General features: G+C 41.8%; 1 protein-coding gene and 1 long non-coding RNA gene across 2 annotated transcripts in view; one reads left to right on the top strand and one right to left on the bottom strand.

The window, feature by feature from the left end:
• Positions 1-13709, bottom strand: part of CHRNA7 (cholinergic receptor nicotinic alpha 7 subunit) — a 39788-nt gene extending 26079 nt beyond the window's left edge. The window contains exons 1-2 of the mRNA XM_027736916.2: positions 13312-13709; positions 12052-12191 (exon numbers count right to left, since the gene is read on the bottom strand). Coding sequence (XP_027592717.1) covers positions 12052-12191; positions 13312-13366 — 195 coding nt within the window. The 5' untranslated portion in view covers positions 13367-13709. The remainder of the gene's footprint in view (positions 1-12051; positions 12192-13311) is intronic.
• LOC120325009 overlaps positions 1-21855 on the top strand; it is a 79694-nt gene extending 57839 nt beyond the window's left edge. The window contains exons 2-3 of the long non-coding RNA XR_005566769.1: positions 5841-5958; positions 21797-21855. This is a non-coding gene — a long non-coding RNA (uncharacterized LOC120325009). The remainder of the gene's footprint in view (positions 1-5840; positions 5959-21796) is intronic.
• Positions 21856-24478: the final 2623 nt, after the last annotated feature.

Below are 24478 nucleotides of genomic sequence, written 5' to 3'. Positions count from 1 at the left end.
AGGGAATAGTTAAAGGCAGTGCCAGAGGACAAAGAGCCATTGTTCACCCCAGAGAGTTCCCTCTAACCATACTATATCCTATCTCCATGTGTAGGCAAATTAAGCAAGAAGTTGCTCCAAAATTCCCATGATATGTAACATAATCCATCATCCTTGATATCTTGGGGTCTCTGCTCACTCTAGGATACAGCACAGACATCACCATGGCAATTAAAAAATTGCCTGGAAAAGGATAGAGAACATTGCTTATCCTGCTGAAGGTCTCTGCAACTCTTGACAAAAGTATTGATAAGATACTTAAATAATTCAAGAAGAGAAGATGAATCAGCATTATGGAAATTCCAGTCCTCTTATACAGGGTCTTAATTTTCAATTTTCCCTAAACATCTATACAGTCCCCTCTTCTCTTTAATGCCTGTGAAGAATAATTTACAGGTACTGACAAACAAAGCTTAGCTGGAGGAACACATTGATGAAAACCAACTGTGTATCTGTTTCTTCACAACTGCAAGAAGCGTCATGACTGAAATGTCAGAACACCTACACAGTCCTTCAGGCTGCTGTTTTCTGCAACACAAAAGAGCAAACTCTCCTCTCTGAAAAGAACATTTCTGTCTGGTGGGGACAGAGATGGAGTGAGCACTCCAAAATCCATTAAAATAGTCATTCAAATTGCTTGAGCTCAGCCAGACTTACCCGTGCTCATTACTTCTTCTGACTTCATCCTTGCATTTAGTACTTTGGTGAGGGTGGATAAAAGGCCTCCTTCATTCCTCTCCAACACCAAACTGACATAACTGTGTAGTTACTGAGAGTAATTAAGGGGGTGTCAAGCCCAGAAATATGCTCACACTCAGGACTGAGCGCAGGAAAAACAAGCCAACAAAAGTTCTAAGCGTTGTATAATTAAACATGTGCGTGGGCCCTCCAACTCTGCACATGGTGATTGCTCCTCTCCCCCTCAGGCTCCTCCATGATGAGGACCATGTAAGTAATGCAGAGCCAGGATTATAAACCACGCAAATGTGGCTTCTCATCACTACCAGATGATACTGGAGAGATAAACTGGCTGAATATCATATTCTTATCTTGCTGCCAATGAGCAGCAGTGTGGCTTCATGCCACGCTCCTAGTGCTTCCCAGTTAGCTGTTGTTGAAGCCAGGGCTACCAACCTTTCCTTCTGGCAAAGCAAATCCCAATTTCAGAAAACAGGCGTGAAAATGCAAGCATAACCGAAGGGTAACTCTGAATAGATATTTACTTCAGGCTGCTTCTGGTTATTTTTGGAGAATAATTCTTTTAATTTTGAATAAATTAAAAATAAATTGGTTAACACACTTAAAATAAATTATTCAAGTAATTAAAATTCTAAGTGAGCTTTGAAAGATTTCTTTTTCTATGTAAGCTCATGTACAAATGGGCTCCCTGCTGCCAACCCATTGTGAGATCTTTTTTTTTTCTTTCTTTTCTTTTTTTGTAACTCAGAGATATATTTAGATTGGGAACAGTTGGTTTGTTTAGTGGTCTATTCAGGCAAATATGGTGAAGAGTTCAGGAGAAACTGAAGAATTCACATCTGTATCATCCAAATTTGAAGTAATTAACATTTGAATGTTTTTATGTTAATATGCTGTTCATAGATAGAGAATTGTTTGCTTCCAATCCATTGACAATACTTTGTTCAACTGCTGTCAGCAGTTTTGTAAATTATTCTTTTTGGTAAATTCTTTTTGCAAATTTTTGTAAATTACTGCAAACTTTTGACAGTGTGTGCTGTTCTGAGAGAAAAGTGGGCAGTGCATCTACATGGCTCTGAGCACAGAGCCCTGGATAGGAACAGAGAGCAGAAACAGAAACACCACCTTGCTTTAGTGACTCTTCCTGCCTTCCCTTGCCACCATCCCTGCCACTGCTGCAGCACATTTCCTGCCAGCCTGCAGCCCCACACAGATCCCAGGCTGTGATGGTGAGTTTGGGGTTGCTTTTCCCATCCCACAGCATCTCTAGAAGCCTTCCCTGAAAAGAAATGGGTTCAGCAGGGGCAGCCACCTGCCTCTGAACTCCCTTGTCGTGCACACGGACCCTGCAGTCAGAGGCAAAGCAAATAAACAGAGCCAAGTCAAGTCCCAGGTGTCCCTGCACAGAACAGGCTTTGCCAAGGAGCAGCAGGTTTATGGAGCACGTAATTGGTCTGGGTGAGCACAAAAACCCGCAGACAGCAGGGACCAGACTGCACACACAGAGCTCCTCAGGGCTGGCACTGGACCTGCAGGTCCCCCAGGAGCCTGAGGACAGGGAAATAATGTACCAGGAAAAGAGGTCTGGAAATGCTGATGGAATACTTCATGGAGCAAGATGCTCAGCCAGTGCAGTGTAGCTTCACTGTCAGAGGACAATAACATTTATAAAGAAAAATATGGGGCTTTCAAACATCTCATACAAATTGCCACAAGCTGATCCATATTGGTCAAAACAAAGGATGTGAATTTGTGTATTAAATAGTGACATCATGTATTGTCTTGGACTTCAATATGACAGACTTTTTAGAAGAGAGGAGCAATTCTGAGTATTACAGGCAATATATTCATTTCATGCCCAAGCTTCTGTGAATTAAAAGCTTTGTGCATTAACTAATCAGACATGACTCCCAGAAATTATGTCTATGTGGTAATTTTGTTTTCTTAGCTGATTACTGAGGACTACCAATAATTACTAGATGAAGCAACTTTGCAAATTCTGTTGTTCTAGTAAGAGGTTCAGTGTAAAATGTGAAGTATTTGTGGTCCCAGTGCTCTACAACAACCAGTCACAATGGAATCTGTTTCCTAGGACCTTAACCCTGCTTTTCACAGTGAGGTTGCAAGCCTTTCTCATCACAAGTGACATACCAGTAGATGCCTATTGTCTTTTTAAGTTAGTGGGGCATCCATAGCAATGTAGTTAGAAAACTGAGCTTTTATGATTTGTGCTGATTATTTGTATCACAAAGAATGAGGAAAAGGTTTCAGAAGTTGCTTGGTTTTACTTATATTAAAAAAAACCCAACCAAACAGAAAAACCTCAAATGACTTGTATTACAAAAAGTTCCAAAGATCTTTGGAACCAGAAAGCAGAACAGAAGTTCTGATTTTCACATACAATGAACATCTCTAATGTCCTCCAGCTAACTGTTATCAGGAGGGTTTTTTTATAGCCTTTAGTCAGTGCTTTTCTCCTTCCTGCAAACTGCCTTTAATTAGTGTACACTCATTGCTTCCCATTCCATCCTACACATCCTCCTGTGTTTAAAATATCTTTCCAGATCTAACACTGTTTGAGCAGACTAGGTAAAAGAGAGATGCTGAAAGAATAGTCAAAAAAGCCAGAAGATATTTAGAAGCACAGAAAAAATGGACAAATATCACAGAAATAAGGTTGCAGTTTCTCTTAGTATATCAATATCTCACCACAGTATGGCAGGAAGTGGTGGTGTCTGCTTGTTTAAGTAGATCCATTATCAGAATATTTTAGACTGTTGTTTGAAAAGATCTGTTCTTCATATTTCATGGAAAAGTAGAATGCTCTGTTTTCTGCTCTAATCCAGTAACTTTCATGGTATTAAACTAACTAATAATACCAGAAAGCATATCCCAGCACCTTTCCAGTTTCCTAAACTCTCACGAATAAATTGTGGTAGAATGGAAATGGCTACAAGATGAGAGTGTGAACAGTTTCTCCCTTTAGCATGGTGGGAATAAAAATCAAGCAGCAAACTGAGAACAAAATAAAGCTTGGAGAAATGTTTTCTAACGTACACAAATGAATGCTAAAATTAAAAGAATAATGCAGATTTGATGAGCTTCTGCCACAGCCATTGTTTGCAAAGAGGCTGCTGAGGTTTGATAAACAGCTTAGGAACTTGGTTAGCACCATTCTCAATGAGCCTCCTGATTTGGTTTTTTTGTTTGTTTTTCCAGATTTAAATTTCTTTTTACTTTTTTTTGTCTTTTCTTTTTTGGCGGGGAAGATGTTTGTTTTACAGTCTGTTTCTTTACAGAAGCTGTTCTGCTTCTCTGAAAGACAGCATAATTTTCTTTTCTGAATTTCAAGATACTTCCCATGACTGTCTTGCCCAGTGGGTCTGGGGTGTTGGGTTGCCAACAGATCCTTATGCAGAGGCTTTGCTGAGCACTGTATGTAAGCCATTGAAATCAGCTGTAATCTCTTCACTGTGTAAAATGAAACAAGGACAAAAGCCCTTGAATATCTAAAACTAAGTCACACAAGTAACCAAGGGCAATGTAGGATAAGCAAACTTTGACTTAACTCCAGATGAACGTAACAAAAGTTTGCATGCTTTCATTTTTCCTTTGGACTGCACAAGTGAGTTGAACAGCCTAAAGGAACAGGATTTCTCTTGAGATTCTGCTGCTGCTCACTACATGCAAACAACTATTCAGCACTTTTCTTTCCCCTAACTAGAAATTTAAAGAAAAAGAAGCAGGAGAAACCAGAAAATAAGCAAAAACTGTTGTGTAGTAAATGATTTAATTAGAAGCAAATGTCTGGAGGAACCATGAAAGATTCCTGACTAAATGGTGTTATGCAATCTAAGTAAGAACTTCAATATTCATGAAGATAAGTAGCTAAATTCAACTTTCTTAAATAAGTTATTAAATGTTGATTCTTCAGCTAGTAAAAAAAAAAGAATTAAGTAATTTCTGATCAGAGTAGACCAAAATGATCACATTCATACCCACGAAAATGTTTGTCTTGCTGAAGAAGTCACCAGGTAATATAATATCAACCCAGCATTCTCCAAGTTTTGCAACATAACTCAGAGAGAGAACTCGCTTGGGTTTTTGCCAAATACATAAAATTTTAAGTGAAGAACCACCACGGGTACTTTGTGAGCAGTTTAACCGAATCTAAACCCAAAGCAAGTGCAGGTCATCTAGAAAAATGAACACGCCAAGAGTGGATACAGGTAGCTGCTCAGTCAGAGAGGCACTGGCACAAGCCAGAGCGGTGGGAGCACGAGCCCAGAAGTCAGTGGGATCATTGAGTGACTTTCAGTAGCTGAGTGCCCCCATCAGCTTAGGACACCCCCAAAATGGTGCCCCAAGTTCCACATAGAAAGCTGGTAAAAATTCTAGATTCAAACCAGAAAGCCCCAGAAAACAGTAACATTTCAAACAGTTGCAGAGTAAAGTTGCTAAAATTCCTTAGAAAAATCTAAGAGATGTATTAATCAAAATTAATATCAAAAAGCCATTGGTCTGAACCCACTGCAACAATTCTTTATGCTAAAGTTTTATTTAACACTGTTTTGTAAGTGTCAGTAGTTCTGACATGAATGACTCTGATGTTAAAAAACTCTAGACTATCAAAATATAGTTAGTTTGTAAATGTTTTGGAACAAAGATGATCTTTTCAGCTGTGTTTACATATCATCTAGTACAGAGAGAGGCTGGACTGTGACTATAATTACAGTTGATGGAACTATAAAAGTAATACAAATCTCTCTCCTCATACAGAGGCAGTACTGACCTGCCTTTGATTCCAGTTAGGAAAGCTCTTAGGCATCAAATTAAATTCCTTAAATAAAACCAAAGCCTCCAGCAGATGGATTATTTCCAGTGCATCCAAATATTTCTTAAGCTATAATACTCTAAATTTCACATAATTTAGGCTTTGGGAAAAAAAAAAAAAAAGGCAAAAATTGGGTCAAACCAGTCCTTTAACTCTACTTTTATAAGACAGTCTTAAATTCTGGTTTTGCCCCCTGTATTCTATGAAAGCCTCTCAAACTTATGTCATCTGCAAATTTAATAAACATATTATCTATTCTACCTTGCAGATGAAATGAAAGGAAAACAGTGACTCGATGCAGTTTCCTGGGGAATCTCAGCACACAACTAAATCTTACGTTTTGAGAGTGAACCATTGACAGCTACTCTAAGAACAAGTTCTGCCATGTGAGTTTACCTTATTCTTTAGCTTTCTGCTAAGAATGTTATTCAGAAAAGTGTTATTGAAGTCAAAATACATATCTTGCTCAAAATAGTCAAGAAATCTGGAATACTTCACCAAAAGTATGTTTGTTGTGTACCCAATTTTATTGAAGAAGGAAAGGTGTATCATTTTTCTAGAAGTGTTTTTTAGTGCTGTTCCCAAGTTGGAAGATGGGCAGTTATGCTTATTTGTTAGGAAAACAAATGTACCATGATGATAGTGAACACTGAAACAGGCTGCCCAGGGAGGCTGTGGAAGCTCTCGCTGGGGAAGTGGTCAGTACCTGACTGGACACAGTCCTGAGTAACTATTTCAGACATATTTGAAGTAGGGGGGTGGACTAGATGACCTCTGCAGGCCCTTTCCAAACTAAAATAAGATTTTTCTACTCTTTTAGATAGCAGTAAAAGTTGAATTTGAAGTGTCACTGTGTATCTCAATATATTCCTGTTCTTCATGTTTGTGTCTCTAAGCAGTCATTTGCACTGTAAATGTGTGACTATTTTACATTAATTTCTGAGGTTTCATCTTCTGACTTTTGGGGCTGGAATACCCTCAGATATGTTTCTCTTAGTTGTATTAACTTACAGTAGATGCAGGTATGTCTGTTATAAAAATATCAGGCTAGGCACAAAATTCATACCCTCATGATCACTGCATTTGTTTGTCTCTGCCATTTGCTATTCTGTGTGAGGTGTAGCACAGCAGGAACAACACTGCTGTGTCTATTCCCAGCATTCCCTCTAAACCAATGGGCAAGGGCTGAATATACTCCTCTGATGCTATTATTGGGATGGATGTTACAGGAGCAAATAAGAGTATTAGAAGGTATTTACCTCCATACAGTGTTTAAAAATCTGGTGGCTGTAATTTCTTTCAGTGTGGAAATTACATAATATCAGCATATTTCAAGAACCTGTTTCTCAAAAATGAGTATGCTGGAAGTTTTTCCTAAGCATAAGTTAGGTTGATACTCCAGGCCAGCACTGAAATACCAGACAGGCAGAGGCCAAAGAACAGCTTTTTGTGCAGGTTAAGGGGTTTCCATGAGGTGAGACGTAGAGAAAAATAAATAGCTTCTCCACATCCTATTCCTTATTTTTATTGACATTCTACTGAAGGTATGACCTTGAGCAGCCATGACCACCCATTAACCCTCTCCCTCTCCTTCCACTGTCTGCCTCAGTATTGGTCTCTTAAGATTTTCCTTCCATGCTTTTTCTTCAATTTTGTTTAGTCTTCTTAAGTCAGACATTTCCAAATATTTTCTCATTCAGATCCTGAGAGATGTTTATCATCAGGCTATCAGTTCGGTATACATTCAATATTCATTCCTACAAGGAGTCTTGAAACAAGATTTCAGTAAATCAGAGAGGAAGTAGGTTATTTTTCACTTATTTCATCAACTTGCTTGGCATTTCTGATTTCAAGAAAATTGAAACAAATAACTGTGAAAAGCAAAAGAAACCTCTTAATCCATCTTCTGATATTATAAGAACTGAAATACCCTTAAAGAACACTTCTGCCAGTTGGCTGTCTCCACTTTGTTTTCACTTCAGGGCGATTTAGTTGCAGGATTGTTTGCGAAGGTTCAAGAGGACTTGATTTTTCTGTTAAGGAATTGTCAGGGTTTAACCCAGCAGGTAGCTAAACAACACACATCTGATTGCTGTAGAATTCATGGGTTGAGATAAAGACAGTTTAACAGGACAGAAAAGGAATAATGATAAAAGAATTAGAATACACAAAACAAGTGATGCACAATGCAATTGTTCACCACCCCCCAACTGATGCCCGGCCAGTTCCCAAGTAGCAGCCCCCTGGCCAGCTTTCCCTGCAGTTTATACACTCAGGATGGTCCCACATGGTCTGGAATATCCCTTGGGTCAGCTGGGATCAGCTGTCCCAGCTGTGTTCCCTCACAGCTTCCTGTGCCCCTCAGCCTCCTCGCTGGCAGGGTGGTGAGGGAAGCTGAGAAGTCCTTGACTTGTAAACACTGCTTAGCACCAACCAAAATATCAGTGTGTTACCCACATTATTCTCATCCTAAATCCAAAATACAGCACTGTACCAGCTACTAAGAAAATTAAATCTATCACAGCTAAGACCAGGACAGGACTACAGCAAAAAAAAACAAACTGAAAGACACTTAAGATCTCTGTCTTGAAAGTTCCCATTAACTTGACACAGAAGCTTTTTTTAAGTTCACTCTTTCAAATCTTATTCTTTCCATTTTGCCTCCCATCCTCTTCCACCCAAATTCCACCTTTCTTCCAAATTCCTTTGCTGTATCTTAGGCATTCCATCTCCCCCTCTAAGCACTCCCTTAATTTCCCAGCTCTCAGCTTCACCCGTGTGTCCCCAAAGTGCATTTTTCTCATGCTGCCACTGTTCTTCCTCCCCATTTAGAAACATTTTGTATCATTTACAATGCCAGTTTGCATTCTCATCAGACAATTCATTAACTCTATTTTCTAGTGAACTACACTAAGTTGGGGTAATTGGCACTTATAGATCCATCATTATGTAGCCCTGACACTAGCATGCATATTAATGTACAACACCAATAAAAACATATCTGCAAACATTGAATAGAAATAATGTCTAGTTTTAAAAGGAAGGGTTAAGCTAAAAATGTAAAGTAGGAAACATCCACTGTATTTAGAAAAGATTTCATCTACTGCCTCCTCTTTCCTGTCAGCCAAGTCAGAGTGGAATGGAAGAGACCTCAAGTAAGGAATAGCAGCAGCCAGGATCCAGCCTGGCTCAATCTGTTCTGGCAGGGATTTGATGGATCAGCTCTGGATAGGTCTAACTCCCAATTAAACTCAGCTGCTAACAGCTGAGAAGCCATTAAAGGGAATATATAAACTGCAGCTAAGTATGATGGTGACATGTTTTGTTTCTAGCTTGTTAAACCAGTAATTGTTATTGCAAGTAGCTGTCATTCCCACAGCATTGGTTTCTTGTTGACAATGAAGAAAACTCATTTGTTTTATAGTGTGAAGCTTAATTTACTTCATGGTTGGTTTCCTTCTCTGCCTGTCAATCCCAGACCTCTGAGAAAGAACTGCAGTGAGTTTTATGACAAGCAGAAAGAGCTGTACCTAAACAGCCAGTACAAAAACTATTGTTTCTTACTGATGAAGGGGCTTTTGAAAGGCACATAGGATCAAAAACTCCATTTTGAATCATATTAGCCAAGACTGCCAGTCATTGACTACACCCAGATTGGCTAGTGATCTGTGTTTTGTACGTAGCAATCCCTTTGTTTTGTATGGTTTTTAATTAAATTTGACAACTCCAGAAGAAATTAACTCTGCAAAGTTGATTATCTGTTGGCCTTTAGCCATTTGTGTCTCCAACAGCCAACTGTTCATACCACCAGTCAAGAACATGGTTATAACCACATCAGGAGTGTATGGAAGAGAGAGATCCATTATTACCTCATGGAAATGCAAATGAAACCTTTATAGTACAGATGCAATTTATGTAGAAAAAACATCTTGTTGGCATTCAGGTTATTCTGTTCAGGAAACATTTCTGCTGACCTAAAGAAGGTTTCTGTAAGCTGTGTCATCCCTAGGAGGGTTTGGCCATACAACAAACCTTTCCTGAGGTGGTTAATATTCAAAACCATGTTACCTTAACATAGTCAGGCTACATCTGTCTGTACAGAATGACACCAGAAGTGCGGTTTCTGAAAGCTGGGGAAAAAACTTGAGTAGTACAAAAATCCTTTGATGGCAACTGTACTGTCCTGTACCAAAGCAAAAGTTCCTCCAGTAGCTGTGAGAAGGCACATACTGCAGCATGAGGGCATTTCCCTACAGGGAGCTACAGAAGAAGGCCCTGTAAACAAAGTCCATGGTTGAGAAGGGTGTTTTTTGAAGCCTGGTTTAAGATTCAGTGGAAGCACCATGTACTGTGCTGAGTTCTGCAGAGATACATTAAAATGGGGAGTTTTATTCAGGTACCCAGTTTGAACAGGCCTTGAACAGACTGGCTAAGCCTTCCTGAACACAAAGATAAAAATCTAACTAAATCCAGAGCTATGCAACTGAAGACTCCAGCCAGCAGGAGCTGTTGCAGAAGCCACTAAGAGGCCCGATGCACAGTTAAGAAGAGCAAGACCAAAGCTCCATCACACAGATGAGGGGCTAAGAGAACTCAGTGGTTATTCCTGCCCTGTCTTCCACATTCTTTGCGTACATGGCAAGAGACCCATGAAGGCTGGGGCCAGTGAGAAGCTGCAGCAGTAACCTGGTTGGGGACCTTCAGGCATTCAGACCTTTGAAGCACTGTCTGTTCCACACTGCTCTTCACTTCAGCTTCCTTCTCTTAGTTTCCTCTGACCTGCCCTGTTCTCATGCCTCACACTGCCCTTCAAATACCTCATTCTTTGTGTTACCTCGACACATTCTAAACAAATCCAATTAGAAGATGACAGATAAAATTAATGCATCCCTCATTAACACAGTATCATTTATTCATCTTGTGTTGTTCCTTGCTTTTACACTTTCTCTGTCATCTGTCATTGTCAAAAAGCATTCTTGCTTACTTGTCTGATTAGGCTAACTCTGTGTTAGGAGAGCATCCAGCATGAGGAGATCTGCTTTTTAGCAAACCTCTAAGCCCACCCACAAGAAACACCATTAACAACAAAAGCAGGCCCACATACACTCAGTAGGGTGTTGGTGTCATCCCTTATATCATCCCACCGCTACAGGCTTTTATCTCACATCAAAGTTTGGGTCTAACACCTGGCTGTCCTCCCCTGGCTCTCAGATCCCTGTGCAGTCCAGCCACAGCCCGTTTGGAGTTCAAGCTGCCAGCACTCTTTCAAACTGTTGCACTCTGCAAAACACATGTTCTTCACCCCCCATCACCCAGAGAATATGTGACTCCACACGGCTCCTGTTCTGCTAGCTGGTATCACACACATTAAACCCCAGCTGCTGTCACAAGGATGGAACTGCCGTAGTTTGCCTGTTGGCTTTAGTGGCCCCATCAGGGAAACAGCTCCCTGCCTGCGACTGCCTGCTCTCCCTTCGGCAGACAGGAAATATCACACCCAAAATACACATCCTAGTTTTCACCTTAGGTCCAATAAATCTAAAACTTTCAAAAATGGGTGTAGAAACTATGAGCACTGGCAGAATTCTCTGTGTCTGCTGACTTTCAGATACTAAATAAACAGTGTCTGGATTTTGGCAACTGGCAGCATGCAAGGGAACAGATAGCAAGCCACTTGTCATGAATAATCTTATCTTTCTTTTTTTTCTTTTATCCTTTCCTTGTGTCTTGAACTTTAAACATCTTATGGGAAGATAATGGCATTTTGAGATTAACTGTACTTTTAAGTATTTAACTTCTTCGTTAGTTATCGTAGCTAGCTGAATTCACTAAAAACAAATACTGTAAACTCACTCATATGCTGAGTTTCATCTCTGTGCAGCTGTGACAGAGTGAAGCTTAAATTACTCATATTTGAACCCAACAGATCCTATAGTGCATTTTACAAGCACAGCACAGAAATATCTATTGATATACCAAGCAACTGTGGTTGCAAATAGAGCAGCTATTTAAGCATATAAAATGTAGCAATCTTGTCTAAATACCACAAGAAATAATATAATTTGGATTTTGGCCAGGATTTCCTCTCCCCTCCATCTCCAACTATAAGAAGCTCTTAAGTGATCCCCAGAAATCAAGAGCTTTGGTTTTGCATATCCCTCCCAGACTACACTGCTTGTTAGTTCTAGGTACAGTTAAGGATTCGAAAGGCAAAGTACACATTTTGAGCCTCCCTTGAAGTATTTTGTACTGCTAAGAATGCTGGGAATTTCTGAGAAGAGATCTAAGAAAGACATAAACTTTACTTTTCAGTTTAGTTCTTTTTTTTTAAAGAAGTCAAAATTTGGCACTGTATCTTGAATTATTTGTGCTTTCCAATATCTTGTAATCTTCCTTCACTATGACACATATGACTTCATTCCAGGAAGGAAAAATCCACCCTTTGAAAGAGATAGTTTCCTAGAAGGTTACACACTTACCACATCCATGATCTGCATGAGGCTGAGAGTGAAGTAGACAGTGAGTGGCTGGGAATCATTTGCAACTGGTCGCTCCAGAGGGTTGTAATTTTTCAGCAGCTCCTTGTAAAGCTTCCTTTGGAACTCTCCTTGTAGGGACTCTTTGGGCACAGAAGTAAATAGATAAATAATTGGGATTCTATATCAGAAAAAGTTGAGACATATGCTTTTTTACTGCTATCAGATATTATGTATCCGTTATTACACCTGCTGCATTCCCAGGAAAATGCCACTGTATTTCACATAGTTCATTAGCTACTACTATAAAATCCAAATCACAAACGCATCACTGTTCATCCCAGCCTGTAAGGTGGATTGCCTCTGATAATTTCTTGATTGGCCAGGAGTGATAAATTTTATATGCTAGTGATGATTCCTCAACATACACACCCTTCGGTCCAGCAGCAAGAAGTGATGAGGAGGAAACACACTACCTGTGATCTGACACCTGTCCTGGCACAGCTCTACCAGAACAGCAGACCGGGGATACGGCAGAGGGCATCAGCAAGACAATGGGAGAAAAATGGCCACAGGTTAGACCCAACCCTGCTCTCAGGCTGCTCCAGACCGAGAACTCTTTGGGGCAAGTACTGTCCACTTTGTTCTCTGTTCATGCAGCTATTAATGAAGCGGGGTACGGGGTTCCTGACAGAGATGAGAGGTGCTACATTAATTCACATGATAATATTCAGGGATTTCTGTCTCTTTTACGCTTCAAATCCAATCTTTACTCTGCCGTTTTTCTGTGAAGGGAGAGGGAGCAGGTCCGCATGAATGGAGCACAGTAGACCAGGGACAGAGGCTTTTTCGAATGAAATTAAATCTGATGCAGGATAGGAACAGGTCCTCTAGATGCGAGCCCTCCTTGTCCCACTCCAGACGGACTTCTCTCTTCCCAATCTTCTAGTCCTGAGCCTAGAGCCGCAGCCTCTGCCCTGGAGCAGCCACCATTTAAGTTCCCTGACGGAGTTCTGTCCCCATCCCCATCGCTCTGCCCGTCTCCCGTGTCCCTTCCCGGCCGGTCCCAGCCCTCGCAAGCCCCCAGTGCTGCCGGGGACGGGGGCGCAGCGCAGAGAGGCTGAAGGGGACGGCCGCGGCCGGAGACCCGCCGTGCCGGGGCGGACCGGGGCAGCTGTCCCCGCTGTCCCCGCCGTGCCCGCTGTCCCGCCCGCCCCGCCGCTGCTCCCGGCGCTGCCCGCGGGGCCGGCGCCTCTCACTCACCGCGCACGATCCCCGCCGCCGCCAGCAGCCACAGCCCCAGCGCCGGGAGGCCCATCCCGGGAGCGCCGGCGCCGCGGGGGACGGACGGACACGGCAACAGCAGCCGCGGCTTCTCCCGCCGCGGATCCGGCCCTCTGGGAGCCGCCGGGAGCCGCCGGCGCCCCGGGCACCTCCGGCAACTCGGCCCCTTCCCGCGCCCGCAGCGTTGCTCGCCCTACGGCGCCGCCGGGCCGCGCGGAGCGGAGCGGAGCGCAGGGATGCTGACGGACCCGCCTCCGCGCCTGCCTCCCGCCGGTGGAGCTCCCTCCGCCCCTAATCCTCGAGCGACCCCGCGCCGGAGGGAAGGGAGCGGAGCCGCTCGCAGGCGGCTACGGCAGCAGGAACGATGCGGAGCGGTGGGCGAGGGGCCCCGGCATTATAGAGGCGACAGAGGGGGCCGCCCCTTCCCTGCTGGGCAGCCGCGCCCGCCGCCCTCCCCGAGCCCCGCCGGGGACGGGCACCCGCAGCGGCACCGCGGGGAGCCAAGGCTGGGAGGCAAGAGGGGAAGGGGAGGGAAGGGGAGCCGGCACAGGAGCACACCCTGTCCGCGCCATGGCCCAAAAGCCACGGGGCACCAGGGCCCCCAGGGCCACGGAGCTGCCCCCCAGCTCCCCTGCCCTCCTCGGCACAGGTGCTCGGTCATTCTCCTTCGCCACCGGCAGCGGCTGCTGCTGTGGAAGGCGTGGATTAGCCCAAAGGGCAGCAGAGTGAGTGCCCTGAGTACGATATCCACTGCCGGGGGCGAGGGGAGGGCAGCCAGGGTGGGCACCCAGGGCAGTCCCTGCTGGCCTCAGCCAGCAGCTTGGCTTAGGTCACATTTGGGGCAGGACGGTGATGGCCAAAATTATGTTGCACACACAGCTGTTAAATCCCCAGCAGATGCAGGGCTGTGGGCTCAGGTGCTGGATCTTTTGTCTAGATAAGGGGAAAACAGCCATGGCCATGGGGCATCGTGTTTAGTGCTTGACAAACACATGACAGAAAAAATGATGCCTGAGCTCTTGCCTGGTGTGGGTATAATGCATCACAGTTGGAAAGCTGGCCTAGAAAATGCAATGCATTTTGTTGATTGTCTGGTTCCCATTTGCAACTCTAAGCACATTTTTGAGACCACGCATGGGTTCTTTCAGTCAAAATCCCTGTCCTTCAAATCCAGTTGGTGCATTAAATGAATGTCCAAGGCAGTTGCACTTCAGGAAGAATGGTTTTGAAGTGTGTCCTCACTTGCAAGGGGTAACTAAATGCTTGTTTTTCAAATAACAATTAAATAGCAGTTTGTTAGTCCATGCTAATTCTCAGCTTTAAAAATCCAGGTTGTCTGTTTCGTTTCAAGCAGTGACCTAATTTATGTAGCTATTGTTTAAGTATTTTTAAATGTTTAGCAAAAAAACAGATGAAACCGGGGTCAACCTGAGTAGCCCAGCACATTGGTGCATCATATGTTCCTGGTGTAACACACAGGAGGACCGAAACATTCCCCTTTTCCAACGAGCCAACATGCCAAACAACTTTACCAAGGGGTAGTGGAAGCCAGGAAACGGCAAAGGTAACTCTCCAAAAGCCAAGTCATAGCTGATGTTTTTTGATTTGTGGTGGGTATTTTTTTCAGTGAGATCTTGACCTTTTTGGACCAGCTAGTAGACAAGGACAAGTTGCTAGGGGAGCTCTGTATTATTTGCCGAAAAAAAGAGTGTTATTACTCATTTGTACTTCAACCTTCCCATGGCAGTGCTCTCAGTACCTGGATTTTTGCCTCGTTTCATTTTGGAAAGGAAACTAATTTTCTTTCCTCCTACTCCTGCTACCCACTGCTGTTTTGGCACAGGTGCCCCAGATATTTTTGGGTGTACAGTAAACAGCAGGAATTGTTCAGGCAAGAAATCTGGAGACGAAATCTACAGTTCATGGCTGACCTCTACTGTTGGCTCTTTTTTCTGCTTTACACGTTGCTATGTTGACAACTGCCTCACCCCGGCGATGAAGGCACGGCAGAGGTGGGCACAGCCCAAGGTCTTCGGGGCTCTGTTACGGGACTCAAAAGGCAGACCCTTCAGGGGATGGTGCTGAAACACCAAATTCCAGTAGTATAAGCGTGGAAAAAAGAATTTGTAACTATTTCTTTGATAAATTTTGATTTATTTTTGGTTCTGGCAGTCTCGTTTGCTTTTGTTGTTAGCAAATTGACTTTTATAAGCACTTCAGAAATTCTTGTCTTTTGATAGCAATCAGCACCCTTGCTCCTTGATTAAACTGTGTTCAGTCAGGTGCATTCCTGCTACAGGTTTTACCCTTTCTAGTCAGAGATTTTGGTGTGAATGTACACAAATGGCAGGAAGAGGTCGTATCTGCTTTCAGCATCATCCTGGCTAATAAAAGTGAATTTCACAAGTATTTATGAGGGTTGCTTGTGTAGACACTAGCAAAGAAAGATTAACAAAAACTATATGGAAGTCCTCTAAAATATATCCTTTACAAAAGGCAAAAGTCTTCACTCAATTACTATTTCGGGTCTATTTTGAGTGTGAGGCACAGAGCTATCAGAGAAACAGCTATAGGATTCTGAATTAATGTGTCTAGACCCTCATCATAAAAAACATGTTTGTTTATACCCAAATATTATCTTCCTAGTTATTTATCTTCCTACTTATTATCCTCCTAGTTATTTATAAGGTTAATCCCATACACTGATCAGTAAAAAGAGCCAAGGACTGAAGAGACTCCAGAATGACTCGTGCAGTCATTACAAGATGCTGCAGTTGTCCAGGGGTTATAATATCCTGCAATGGTGAGGAATATCCTCTTTTTCTCTTTGCACAGATTTACAGAAGACTAAAATCTTGCATCTTCCTAATGAAGAAGATGATAAGATAGCCCTGAGATTCGGCTGATAGTGAATAAGTGACCGTCTCATACTGTGTGTTATGTGCATCTACAGTGACTGCACACTTGCTGACTTTGTTCTAATTATTGTGCCACTGCCATGACCTGGCACTCCCACAGCAGAAGAAAATCTGCTTCTCTTTCTTCTTAGAGAAGAAGGTAGAATAGGCTAGGTTTTAAATGGTGACTTCGAGCATATGTTAGAAGCCCACATTTATTTGAATGTTATTTGAATTAAATTTCCTCTTCATTTGTTAGCTTTTTGTTACTTGCAGGTAGCCCTAGTAATTACATCTCACGTTATTCATTATTTTCTGTTGTTTATTTTGCACAACAAGTAGTCTCAGTGATGGAGTGTGCATATGTGATGAGCTTGATTTTTTTTCTGCAAAATGTCCTGAAACAAAATATTCTTTCTTCCTTGCAAGAGGTAGCAGGTAGTTTTGATGTTGAGTTTTCTATTGAAGGATGAATTAGTGATCTGAAATCTGGTTAATTTTGTGACTAAACTTTATATTCGATACACCCACACTTGAACAGAGGTTCGCAAAGACAAGCTCTTCCCAAATTCTTAGTTCCTACGCCAGTCTGTGATTTCCAGAAAATGATCCATTCCCCAGATGATCTTCTGTTGGGAAGGATAAAGAAGAGCACAGACTATTCTGCTGTTGAAAAATAATAAAGCTGCTGCCCTCTCAGTTTGTAAAAAGTAATTACAGAGAGAACATTTCCGAACAGTGCTCAGATGTGAAGAATGAGGATTTGTAAAATTTGCCTAATGACTGTGTAACTGTGTAACTAATGAATAGGGCCTGTGGTCATTTGTATAATGCAAACATCTTTCAAAGTTCATTCTTGTCTTCTACTACCATTAGCAAACACAGTGTGAGCATATTAAACTACAGTGGCAACACCACTGTGTTACCGTCAATGAAAAAGCTCAAATGGAATAACTACAGAGATTTCTCAGCATATCTACCCCACAGGTGCTTTTCTCTGTCCAAAGAAATATCACAGGTTTTCATTGACATCATGCTTAGCACGTTTGCACTTTGATTTCTGTATAAGGAATTATTGTTCCTCTCATTTTAGCCTCTGTCAGGCCCTTCTGAATCATTTTGTAATTCCAGGGCTTGGAATTCGTTTCTCACTCATACAATTCACATTACAGTGTCACTTTGTCATCTTTTTGGATGAGTGTGAACAACACAAAGTTGACAAAACAGCTTTTCTTCACCCTGGTTAGTTTTAAATAACTACATAATTTAGGGTTCACAGAAGCTAATTAAAGTTGACAGGAAATCTGCATTTTAGGCCTACAGCTTTAACAGATTCTCTTCTATAAGCATCTGAAGATCAACCTTATTTATCTTGTCCTAAAGCAACAAACTAGAAATTTGTTGAAAAAATTACCATCTGCTGCAATTTAAATAGCTAACATGAATTCCACAAAAAATGGTCATTTGGTCTGTGAGGACCATTCCAATAAGGCCACTGACCATAAAGCCTAGTTTAAACCCTGTCAAAGACAGAATGTTGTATCAAAGCTGAGGCAAATGCATTTAAATTTTGGGCTCATAGTTGAGACAGGAGATAGGGGACAGGTCAGTCTTGCAAAGCCAGATCTCTACTGACAAGATTTCTAAAAAGAAAAGTAGCCAGGGTGCACTTGTCTGCTAGAGAATGCCAAATTTTGGCCTTCAGAATCATAATGGTTAAGTTTCAGTTCACCAAATACATACATTTTAATATGGCTATGGGGAGAAAGAACATTTCATTTTTTTTCAGGTCTCTGCATTTTGTCTTGGAATGCATGGATTGCACATTTGCAACTGCATGTCTTACCTTGCATAAAACCAGCATTCCCTAATATTCCTTCCCAGCTCCTCCTGCAAAGTCTTGGTATCACTCCTGAAGCAAATCAGTCCAGTTCTTGTATGATTTATTTTAACTAGACGCTGCTGAAGGTGAAGTTGACGGTTTTCAAGCATGTGCAGCAGCAAACATCATGTATCATCTTGTGTTTTAAATGAGATCTGGTCCTTTCTCTAGCACAGTGCACTGATAGCAGCAGCAGAAGGCTACAAAGGGGCAAATGCCAGTGACTCACTGGAGATGGGAGAGGAATTCATCGCTCTGGGCACTGCAGAGTGGCAGCCTGTCATGGCTCAGTGAGAAATGCTGTTTGTCTCCAGTCAGCTGGTGACAGTCCTTCACGGAAAGTGTTGCAAATGGGACCATCCAGAGAATGGAAACCAAAATGAATGATTTTTATTGTCAGAATACAGCATGTTTGGAGGCTGTGAATCCTTCAGAGACTGGGAGGTTTTTCAAAATGAGGTTCCTTAACTGGACTCAGGGGAACTCTCAAGGCAGCTACAAGGTTGTTTCACTGATGAAGAGCTGTGGACCTCCCAGAGGAGGAACTGAAACTATTTTAAATATAGGTTTTATTGGAAAATTCACTACAAATAATTCAAAACTCTAGACGTAATCTGTTTTATCTGGATCCTTTAGATAGAGAAGTACAGGCTTCAGAACTGTTTGTCTGGAGCACCGAAGGAGATGGGTTATGGTTTTGCCACGTTCAGGAATGCAGGCCACGTTTTTCCGCATGGGAAGCACAGCATGGAGCAGCCCGTGCTCTGCTTCCCAAACATGGCAAATGTGAGCAGCAGACAGCTCCTGCTGGCTCCTGGGCTTGCAGAAATGGCCAAGTGTGTGGGAGGAGTGGATCCCTCTTCCAGCTGGACATCTGACGTTACTGTTTGTGACAAAGCGAGTGGGACTTTTCCCTCCTCATTCCTGGTTTCGAAGCCCATCCTGTCCACTTGTTCCATCAGCTGCAAAGCCAGAGCTGGGGGTGGGTGCTGAGTGTGAGCAGCAGCCCTCAGGAAGCAGAGTTGCACTCTGGCCCTCGTCAGTGCAGTGACAAAGCCCTGGGCGTGACTAACACAGCCCTTGGGGAGCAGCCCCAGAGCTGGGCTGGTCCCCAGGGTGGGGATGGTGCATTCCTGGGAATGAATGTCTTGTAATCACATATTTAAGTAGATATAGCAAATATAGCCCTCAGCCATATGTGACTCAGCCCAGCACTGAAGAACCTGACAGAGTAAATGGCTGACTAATGGTCCCAGCCCAGATATCTGGAGTAACCATTTTATGAGTGAGCTGGGTGAGGGCAATCACAATAGACACATGCACAGAGGAAAGAGTTTTCCAGTAAAAACCTGCCTTTAATTTTAGGGATAGTTAGCTCTTAAAATTTGTTTTCCAGTAACATCAAAAAGGTTTTTGCTAGTCATTTGAAAGCCAGTTGCTTTCAGTGTATTTTTCTTGAACTAGATTTAAAAGACAACACATAGTTCATAAATTTATTATGGACAATTTTTTCTAAAGCTTCTTCTTATTATGACAGAGAGGATGAAAGAAAGGAGAATGGGGGCATAGAGAGAGGAAGGAACTGTCTGTTTTTTTCAGAGATTTTAATTAGGTAGCAGGAGTTTTCAAGCTTGGATAAGCTTTCAGGTATTTACTTAAGCATCTGTTTTGCAGGAGGAATTTTAGACCACTGATTGTTTGAATAACTAATTATAAATTAAAAGATATGGTAAAAATAAAGACCTGACTTATAATTTGCCTTATCTTCTTATGTTCAGAGATAAACTTGCTTCACACAGCTCTAGGACTTTGTTCTTCTGCATGTTTTGCTAGGGCAGGTATAAGGAGCCAAATCCTTCATTTCATAGCTGTGGTGGTCTGGAGTTTGAACCATTTGGTAGGTTATTAGAGCATGAAAACATTATTATGGTTACCTGAGTCAGGCAAATAAATAAACTGACAGCAGCTTATTGGAAACTTTCTATTTTCCCATTTTGAGTTCATGTTTAATCAGAGCTGTTTGGATACCCAGGCTCCTTTTAATGAAACTAAATTTTCTGAGATTTGTTTATTTTTGCTCTATACATAGAACATGCAACTAACTAAAACAGCGTTCCTGCTTTTTCTTATTTACATAAATGAACTTAATTTTTAATTAAACCTATTACTCCTATTAAATCCTCTGGGGTGCCTAAATCAAAATGCCGTGGGTCTCCTTAGAGGCTGTAGTTCAAGGCTATCTTTTTATCATGGTCAAAATTGTTATTCTGGATTCCCACTTAATTATGAAGATAATGCAATGTGGCAGGTCAGAGGCAACAGTGACATTGCTCATGCCAAGCTGCAAGGATGGCTTGTGAGTGGCTGAGATGGCTTGAATGTTTTAAGTAATAATTTAATTTATCTGTTTGCTGATGGATTGTCCATGGTACTGATTTTTATAACAAACATTTCAATGTTTTCATAATGATGATCAGAAGATAGAAAATATTAATAATTGTACAGTTTTCAAAAGCACTGCAGTGATTTAGAGCCTATATAATGCTTTTTAAAGAGATTCTGATCACCTGGGAGCTTGAATCTTATGGGAACCAAATGAGTTTATATGCCTAAGAGTGGGTTTTCTGAGCAGGCAGCAGCATTTTATTCATAGGAATAAATAATAAATTGCCAGAATGTATTTGAAATTTTTACCCTACCATTTGCAATTTTAAAAGTTTAAATATTGTGTAACGAGCTCATTTAAGCTGTTGATTTTCAAAGCTGCGAACGTCCAAGTCCAGAAATCCCCAGTTAAAGGTGTTAAAGGGCCCCAGTTTCCCCCCGTTTCTCTGCAGAATGCAGATCAGCTGAACCCGCTGGACAGAAACCAGGCACAGGTGGCTCTGCTTGCCCGGGGGTGTTTTGTGACACGGGACTGCTCCCTGATCTCAGCGGGCTCCTGGGAATTCACTGCTCGGCAGCGTGGCTCTCACACCTCCTCCTCACTGCTGCCCTGCTTTGGAGTTGGTTCTCTCCAGGAAATTGTTCTGGTTCATTAACAGGTTCGGAGCTGCTCTGGGTTTTCTCCTGCTTTTTTTTTCCACTCCCGTGTAGCAGTTTGTTTGGTTTGTGCATTACATTGCCAGGTTCAGCCCCAAATCCCAGTTTTATTGTATCATTTTGCTAGCTTCTAGGAGGAGCTTTTAGGCAGCATTCCTTTGAGGAGAAGGAGGAAATAGTGTTGTCCTGTGGAAGTGCCCAGGTGATAAAGAGCAGGATGCTGATGGATTTCCCACCTGAGGAAGACTGACTGGGTTTTAGGATTAAGGACAGGAACAGGAGAGAGAAAAGTGCTCTCTTGAGAGTACTGGCTCTATTAGAGTGGTAGCTCTCTTTTAATTTTTTTTCCTCTTTTTGTATTGAACTGGTGTCTGTTTAGCCTTCCCTTCAGTGGAAGGATTATGTGAGTTTTTTATTAAATCTTAGTATGATGTTTGTTTTCTTATGAAAGTAACTAATTGCAGAACTGCTGATTTGTTTGGGGTTTTTTTCTCATTTATTAATGGTGTCTGGGCATTCGGAGAGCATCTTATTGATGGTGTTAGCACACATTCAGGTTAATTATTTAAGAAATGTATTCCTGTAATTCATCATCCACTGAGGATTATTGAGATATTTTCAATGCATCCAATTTCTTCCACAGGGACTACATAGAGCATGAAGAAAATGAGAATATCCTTGTCAAATTGATGGGGCTGAGACACAGAGCAAGTTAGAAGATGACAGCCAGGTAAGTTTTTGAATTTCTCTCTTTGAACACCTTGCTAGAGCCACATGAATCTAGAGAGTCTTCTTTTAGGAAAATTCCATTAAATTAGAATAAAATAGGACTAAAATGAAGTATGGTAAAATATTCAGCAGAGCTTCTACTTCATTGCTTTAATGCTGAGGAACCATTGAAAGGACCCCAGATTTGTTGGAAGCTGTGGTATTAACCTGAGAGCTCCCCAGTTTCATTCAGGTGCCTGGTAGGTACCTGTGGAAAACTCAGAGGGGGCTCTGTGAAGAGCAGTACGTGGGTGGAGCACCACCCAGGGCAGAGTGGTGAAGAGATACTGGGAATGCATGCAGGACTTACATGTGTTCCTCTCTCTCCATTTGTACCTTATAGGAGTGGATTCAAAATTCATTAGGAAAAATGAGTATGATTGTTTAAATTAGTGCTTGTACTGCTGGTGGAATTGAGGCCTAGCAACAAGGCATGTTTCTGTGTATGACATAAGCTATCACAGTCAAAGGAAATGATCAGGGAATCATGGAATATCCTGAGCTGGGGGGTTCCTCAACAATCACTGAGTCCAACTCCTGGCCCTGCACAGAACAACCTCAAAGGTCACACCATGTGCCTGAGAGTATTGTTCAAACACTCCTGGAATTCTGTCAGGCTGGTGCTGTGACCACTTCCCTGGGGAATCTGCTCAGTGCCCAAGCATCCTCTGTGTGAAGGATGGCATTGCCAAGGCAGTGTTATTTCAAACTGCAGATTATCCCATATACAATCATTTTCCTGACTTTTCTGAGTGACTCCTGTAAGGTTTTTAGGCATCCAGGACAGAGTATTCCCCTTCCTGAATGCTGTTTGTAAGACAGATCAAAGAACCTGTTCTTACAATAGATTAAAAACCCATTACTGTCTTCAAAACTAATTCCTGTCCCCTGGGAGAAGGAAGATTCCTACATGATAAGTTGATTTTGTTTTTTGATTTATAATACAGTGTTATTTATAAAAGTTCTTGAAGTGAATCACTGAATTCTGAACTTTAAATCTCTCTGCAAATAGCAGCAATGAAACTTGCCTTAAGTGTAAATGAGCAGCAATTTAAATATTAACTATCAGTTGATATTTCACATTGCTTCCCACATACCCATTTATAAAACAGTCAAGCTGCAAGCTTTGTATAAATAGCATTTACTTACTGCCATGGTTTAATTGAAAGCTTGGTGTTTGAGGATGGTTAATCTGGGGAAGTGGGAACTAGTAATGACTGCTACTACTTGCTGTGTCATAGCTTTGCTGTGTAGTCTTGAGAGATGACTAAAATTAATGGTGTGCAGTTTCCTCTGACTTGAATTGTTATAATCCCTATCCAACAGAGATATTGTAAACCTGATAATTATTTTATCATACAACAAAGTTCTACTGGCATGGGTACACATCACTAGAGTGCAGCAAGAACATGTTTACAAACAGTCCTTCACCTTCTGGGAATTTGAAACCATCAGGTTCAGTAGTGGGTGAATTAAAGATGATGGGTAACCAAAACCCATTAATATAGTACTTAAATTGCCTTGAGTGAAGGAAAAAAACATAGAAAGAAAGACCATTACTTGTCTGGGACATTGTTTTGCAATGGTTTTCTGTCAATACCAAACTGGGAGTTCAAACTGGTCCCAGTTTGCGGGAACCAGACCATTGCATTACTTGTTGTTGTTTGCACTTTCTCTTTTTCTTTCTTGCACGAATTCCATTCAAGTCTCTCATGACTTTTTTTTTTTAACTCGTGCACAGACGAGGGAAAATTCGGGATTTGGGGGTAGTAGATTGTCACAAGAAACCTTAGTGTGAGTACAAACTGCTCTATGGGGTGTTGGGTGACAGCAGAATTGAAACCACAGTCACAGAAAGGTATCTATGTGTTTGATTAATACATTCACAGTCACAGAATATTCTGAGTTGGAAGGGACTCACAAGGATCATTGAGTCCATGTCTTGAGTGAATGGCCTGTACAGGGCATTTGGCAGTTCTAGGTCATTAGACCTTGGCAGTTCTAGCACTGAGCTAATCAGGGTCAATCTGACACACCCCACATGAGCAAAGCATTTAAAATATGTCTTGTACTCATGTGCAAACCAGGTTCATCATGCATGAAACTGCAAATTTGTTTAAATGCAAAATATAAGATGTATTGTAGACGCCTCATATGAGTATGTATAGACATTTCAGTATTAACTGCTACAGGCTTCTGTGAGCAAGAGTATAAATAACACCTGAGGTTGTTTATCATTTTCAATTAGTCATGACACATGGCCTTGGGCTAAAAAGACCCTGAGAGCCAGACCCTCTGCTGCTGTTCCTCCAGGCCTTTCCTTGTTTCTCTGACTGCTCGTGAAGCAAAAAGCTCCCAAATGAGCATTGCTGGGCATTTTATTTATTTGTTCTTCTACTTCTGAATGACTATTAAAATATCTTCTTAGTGAAAATCTTGTTGTTCTGTTCTTAATACCATAATATTCCATTGCCCTTGGCAGATGCAAACACAGATAATTGTCTTGTTGTAGGACAGATGACCCCATTCCTGTCCCTGTTGTTTAAATCTTGCCTCG

This window comes from Pipra filicauda, unplaced genomic scaffold (assembly GCF_003945595.2).
Source record: "Pipra filicauda isolate LSUMZ 115617 unplaced genomic scaffold, ASM394559v2 scaffold7_size6619720_pilon, whole genome shotgun sequence".
NCBI classification, from domain to species: domain Eukaryota; kingdom Metazoa; phylum Chordata; class Aves; order Passeriformes; family Pipridae; genus Pipra; species Pipra filicauda.
The sequence above is the reverse complement of the archived record's forward strand: the minus strand, read 5'-3'. Positions and strand labels throughout refer to the sequence as shown.